The 5,186-nt window shown below is 42.5% G+C and overlaps 1 protein-coding gene across 6 annotated transcripts; it reads right to left on the bottom strand.

Annotated features, from left to right (window-relative positions):
* Positions 1 to 2,784: 2,784 nt before the first annotated feature.
* Positions 2,785 to 4,949, bottom strand: LOC147602999 (protein STAY-GREEN homolog, chloroplastic-like). 6 transcript variants are annotated; one of them, XR_015265665.1, is made up of 6 exons: positions 4,458 to 4,948; positions 4,145 to 4,318; positions 3,891 to 4,062; positions 3,714 to 3,765; positions 3,400 to 3,494; positions 2,785 to 3,271 (listed from the first exon to the last, which is right to left on the bottom strand). XR_015265665.1 is itself a non-coding variant. In XM_086797037.1 (6 exons), exons 1-6 carry the CDS (start codon positions 4,701 to 4,703, stop codon positions 3,041 to 3,043), a joined length of 966 nt encoding a protein of 321 aa, XP_086653163.1. In that variant the 5' UTR covers positions 4,704 to 4,949; the 3' UTR covers positions 2,785 to 3,040. The 6 variants fall into 6 exon arrangements, 4 of the variants coding, with proteins under 4 accessions (XP_086653163.1, XP_086653164.1, XP_086653165.1 ...); XR_015265664.1 differs by having other exon boundaries at positions 3,885 to 4,062; positions 4,458 to 4,947; XM_086797037.1 differs by having other exon boundaries at positions 3,895 to 4,062; positions 4,458 to 4,949.
* Positions 4,950 to 5,186: the final 237 nt, after the last annotated feature.

The following is a 5,186-nucleotide window of genomic DNA, read 5'->3' as shown; positions in this document are numbered from 1 at the left end:
CAATCACTCTCTCAGAAGTCCTGTTTGTGCTAGCAAGTATTTAAAAAAAACTTGTTGTCTCAGTCTGACATTGCTGAGGCAGGCCTAGTGGCCCGATTTGTTAATGACAAGTGTAATGTTCATGATCGAAGTGGAGACATCACTATGGTATCTGGTCCTCTAAGCCATAGGCTTTACAGGTTGGACATGTATAAGAGATTGGCATATAATGCGTGTTCAGTTATTGCCACACGTGCCATGTGAGTGACTGGGAGCTATGACATGTCACTTTGGTCACTTAAATTTTGGTAGTTTCTTGTGCCTTAAAAGGTAAGAGATGGTGTCAAAGTTGCCAAAGCTTGGCGCCCGTATCAAACACGTATGTCCTCAGGTTGATTTTAGGCAAGATGCAATGGGCATCATTCCCAAAAGATGGATCAATTAGGGCTGTCCAAAAATTAGAACTTATACATAGTTATGTATGTGGTCCTATGAGGACACCATCGATCGAGGGATACCTCTACTTTGTGACTTTTATTGATGATGACTACTCTGCGTGTATCCATTGAAGGCAAAGTCAGAGGTTTTTACATGCTTTAGACACTTTATTTCTATGGATAAAACTATGTCTGTATGTAAAGTTGGCACCCTTCGTACAGATCAAGGGGGAGAGTATATGTCAAAGGAGTTTCATGTATATATGGCTGAAAAAGGCATCAATGCGTGGTATCTTATACACCTTACCAAAATGATGTGGATGGTGTGGCTGCTGAGAGGAAGAACAAGTCTTTTGGTATTTAAATTTTGATTAGTTTCTTGTTGACAAGGACTACCAAAGTTTTTAGTGTGATCCCAATCTTTAGCTTTGCCACTCTCAGGGCGAATTCTTGGTTTTAGGCTTATATATGCTTATGATATTCTCTTAGCAACCTTGAAGTCACTCTTTTGGAAGCTAAACAAGGAATCTCATCAACATTTCCTCTCTGAGATGGAGACGCTCTCTCTTACAGCCTTGGTTTGCAAGTCACACTGATCCATGTGGCTGATTTCTTAAGCATTCTCAGTCCAAATGTATTGAGGAGGTACTAAAGTTCAATATGTATGACTGTAACGGTACTTCTCCCATTCCCTTTACTCTCAGGTATGAAGCTCAATAAGGCAATGGATCTAAAGTCCACACTGACTCCACACAAATATGTTTTGGCCTTCCACACAATAATGTTTTGGTCACTCTTATTTACCAGAATTTTGACAAGGAAGCTCACCCGGCCACTCTATGGTTGGAGTGGGAGAGATCCTTGTGCTTTGCCTCCTTCAAACTTGTTGGTCTGAAACAAGGCACGCACTGTGGCCTTGTCTTCAACGGAAGCAGAGTGCGTGCTAGCTAGCTCTTGCATATAATAAGGAAGGCACTAGAAGCTGAGAGTGCATGTCAGCAGCTCTTGCATGTAAGGAAGGCATTTGGATCCAAAGGCTACTACTGTAACAAGAGTTGGGCACTATTGTTCCCCGACCACAAGAAGACCAAGCATGATGATTTTAAGTACCACTATCTGGTCTCTGAAAAGCAGATGATCTTTTACACACACACACCCACCCACAGCCATAATGTGGGTTGCTTTACTTATAATTCCAGTTCCAAAGGCAAAGCATTAGACTTGTAAACAATAGATCTCATGTAATGTAAAAGTGCTTTAAGGGGACATGTGAAAGGTTAAAGTCCTTTAACCTTTGCTCACTAGTAGCCAAAAATTAAAAATTAAAAATTAAAATCAAAGTTTCTTTATCTATTTCATAGGACTAACTACCAATTACCTGTCACCAGGCATGAAGCTTGTGAAGGCTACTTCTTGTACAAATATTTGTATACATTGTCAATATGATTATCTGTTCTATGTGTTCTATAGAGCCTAGGTTCTCACAGGTACGACTTCTAAACGAGGGTCTTGTGTGTGAGTACTGTTCTCACCTCAGTTTTGTGTTCTCACCTATGGGAAGGTGCTGTGGCTTCTAGTGTTCATTTTTACTTTGGGGCATACACCTAGGCCCTTATGTGACACACTTCTTGGCAACATGAACCCTAAACACATTGAAGAACCAATCACATGGAACCAGATTTAACATGAAACCGATCTCAAAGATTAAAAATAAACAAGGTCAAAGAGCCAACATTTTAGGGGCCGAAAAGTTTCCAAAACGATCAAAATTCCAATTTCCAATCCCTATTACATGTTAATTATTTCAATATTTACGGTAAAAGATCAAAACTCCAATTTCCAATCTCTATTAGAGTAGGGTTGATTTCCATCACGCCTTCCTAACGTCACCCTATGTGGATCTTTTATGTATTAATCTAACATTTTCAAAATAACTATCTTTTAGTTGATAAAATTGAGTTCATATTGATGGCTTGTAGTAGTAAATGTACTTTTTTTTGGCATGTACAAACCGAATTGCAAAAACTAGGAAAACGATCTTCACAAGGATGACTCATTTCACTCCATGCTAAAACGTTATCAATATTGTACGTTATAGGATTCAAGTTGTACAATTTCTAGGGATAATGCTCACCTCATGGTTGGTGTTCAAATATTGAACAATTTGAATTGATGTTATGTTTCTCGAATCGCTCCGCCTTATTGCAGGACTTCCGATTGTAATTGTGCAATTGTAGCAGGTGTGTATAATAGGAACTTTGCATCATGTCGTTAATCTCCAAAGTTGTGCAAGTAATTTTCAAATTTATTGCTACACACACAAATGTGATATACTTCTATAAAAGTATATGCCACAATAGTGGTGGTTGGTTCTAATGCCAGGGTACAATGATAATAATGAAAATGTTTTTGACTTCTTGGCACACTAGCTACCGTCTACACACACACACACATATATATATATATGTACAACAGTATATAATTGCTTTGCCTGTTTAGCGCCATAGGGCAGGGCAAGAATTTTCAACAAATTAAGCACGCGACCCTTCTTGGGTGGCTGCTGAGCTTGTTTGTGGTGTTGGAATAGTTCTAAAAGGATGGGGTTCGAATGCAACGCCTTGTTTCTAGCTGGCTTCATGCTGTTCTAAATCTTCCCAGTGATCTTGGAAGGAACGCGGTAGGGGGATAACGCTCAAGGGAGGGAAGCAGCACTCACATGGATGCGGACATCTCACAGGTCTTCTTCTTTTCCAATCATCATGATCATCATTCGCAGGCGGCGGCTGCTTGGGCCTCGACTGCTCGATCTGGTCCATTGCCTTGTGAATGGCTTGCTTTGCAGCTTCCGATGCCCCCTGTGTGAGTAAATCAAACCCAACACCCCGTCCCCCCCCCCCCCAAAAAAAAAATTTTACTTTAAATCACGTGTAAGAAGCTTCGCGCTCGTGCAGCGTTCACAAAGAATCAAACAAGAATCCCTTGCCTTGGCTGCCTCCCGAAGCGGTCCCCAACACTCCACTCGATTGAACTCCTTCACATTAGAATGGAAATAAACCCACACCAGCGCTTCTTCCAGCTCTGATCAGCCGTGATCCCCCCCCCCCCCCCCCCCCCCCCAAAAAATTAATTAATTAATTAATTAAAAGATTTTTTTTTAAATTAAACCGCAAATTAAGTTCTGATCTTAACTCCATGAGATTACTCTTACGGGACGCCGAATTCATAAGCGTCTGGTGGCTACCACAATTAAATTATACTGTTGGGCACGAAGTATTAAGGACAGAGCATATAGCAGACCTGGATGGTTCTTGAACAAATTCTCATCCCCATACCTGAATGCTTCTAACACCTGTAAACAATGGGTTTTGAATGTACGGGATCAGGACAATACAAAAACCAAAGACTATGCGGCAAAGCACAGAGCGAGAGAGAGAGAGAGAGAGAGAGAGAGAGAGAGAGAGATGGGACCGATACCGACCACCGGAAGTTCCTTCCGAAAGATGTAGAATCGGAGCTTTGCAATAGCGTCCAGTAACCAATACCCTCCACTGATATGGCAATGGACATGCAAAGACATACAACCTTGTGACTTCTTCCACTCGGCCAGTACCTCGTCCCTCTGTAGCCTGCTGTACCATCCTTGGATCTGTAATTTGAAAAGAGCCGCATATTAATCAAGCTTAATTGAAGCGATCAGAACCAAAGGGAGAAGGGGAAACTCGCAGCACCTGGGCTTTGTTAATAGTTTGAGAGACGGCAAGAGTAAGCTTGGCCGTGACGTCGCTGTGGGTGAGCGTATAAGCACGGGGGAGCTGATCAGGGTGCTTGTCTTTGCCGTCACCCAGAAACAGCACCTTGAGCTTGGAAGCCTCAAAGATTGCAGGCCCAAATAACCTGGCGACCTGCAACAGATCCCAGCACATTAAAAAAAAATCAGATCGCCTATAATTCACCATATATCAAGCGACTACCATGCCAGTGAATACGAAATTCAGATCGCCTATTCACTACCAAGCGACTACGCCATGGTCTCTCACTTACCACAACACCAGATCCAGATTTGGACTTGATCGCAGGATCCCCCACGATGTCACCTTTGCAGCACGAACGCCCAAGAAACTCGGACTTCAGTCCTCTGCACGCAGCATACCCGTACCGTGATCTTTGTACATCTGTGATTCTCATCAATGAAACTGAGCTTGAAAGCCGCCTATTACAACCAAGGTCTGAATTGCAGCACTCTGTTCCAGTTGTTACAGGGCTCGTTGCCGCAACTACAGACGCCATAGCGTAGGATTCCTTTTAATATTTCTCAGCACACTTAAAAAAACCGCCAAAAAACAAAAAAAAGAAGTGCAGAGGCGAAATTTTGTAGAGCAGAGCGTGGAGTGCTTTCTTGGTACTCTGAGAATGGCCTCTCTCTCTCTCTCTCTCTCTCTCTCTCTCCCCTCGTAGTCGGTGCAAGAATGAAAAGACGTGCATTAGAGAGGATCCATCCAAGGGCAAGGAAGGGCAAAGAAAAACGCAAAGCAAGAAGAAAAACGTGGAACCACGGGAAGCCAAAGAAAGTGGGCAGTTGCGTATGATTCCTTTCAAGGACACGTGCATCCTACGTGTTCTTATTGCTTTCATGTGGACACCGCATTCCAATTTCACACCGGCTGTTCACGCGACGGTTGCCGCGACCAAGAAGTTGGACCAAATACAACACGAATGAACGATGTGTTTGAGGTTGAAGCGTTAATTTTTGCTCCGTTTTGTTTTGTTTTT

This window comes from Cibotium barometz, chromosome 65, assembly GCF_041138505.1.
Source record: "Cibotium barometz isolate CiBa-2024 chromosome 65, ASM4113850v1, whole genome shotgun sequence".
Taxonomy (NCBI): Eukaryota; Viridiplantae; Streptophyta; class Polypodiopsida; order Cyatheales; family Cibotiaceae; genus Cibotium; species Cibotium barometz.
Note: the sequence above shows the minus strand (reverse complement) of the source record. Positions and strands in the feature narration are given on the sequence as shown.

Excerpts from the sequence above, each read along its gene's own strand:
- LOC147602999 (XM_086797037.1), bottom strand. The coding sequence starts at position 4,703 with ATGGCGTCTGTAGTTGCGGCAACGAGCCCTGTAACAACTGGAACAGAG. Across the intron at positions 3,766-3,894 it reads TTCGGAAGGAACTTCCGGTG|GTGTTAGAAGCATTCAGGTA; the intron begins GTCGGTATCGGT and ends CATTGTTTACAG. Across the intron at positions 3,495-3,713 it reads TTTGTTCAAGAACCATCCAG|AGCTGGAAGAAGCGCTGGTG; the intron begins GTCTGCTATATG and ends ACGGCTGATCAG.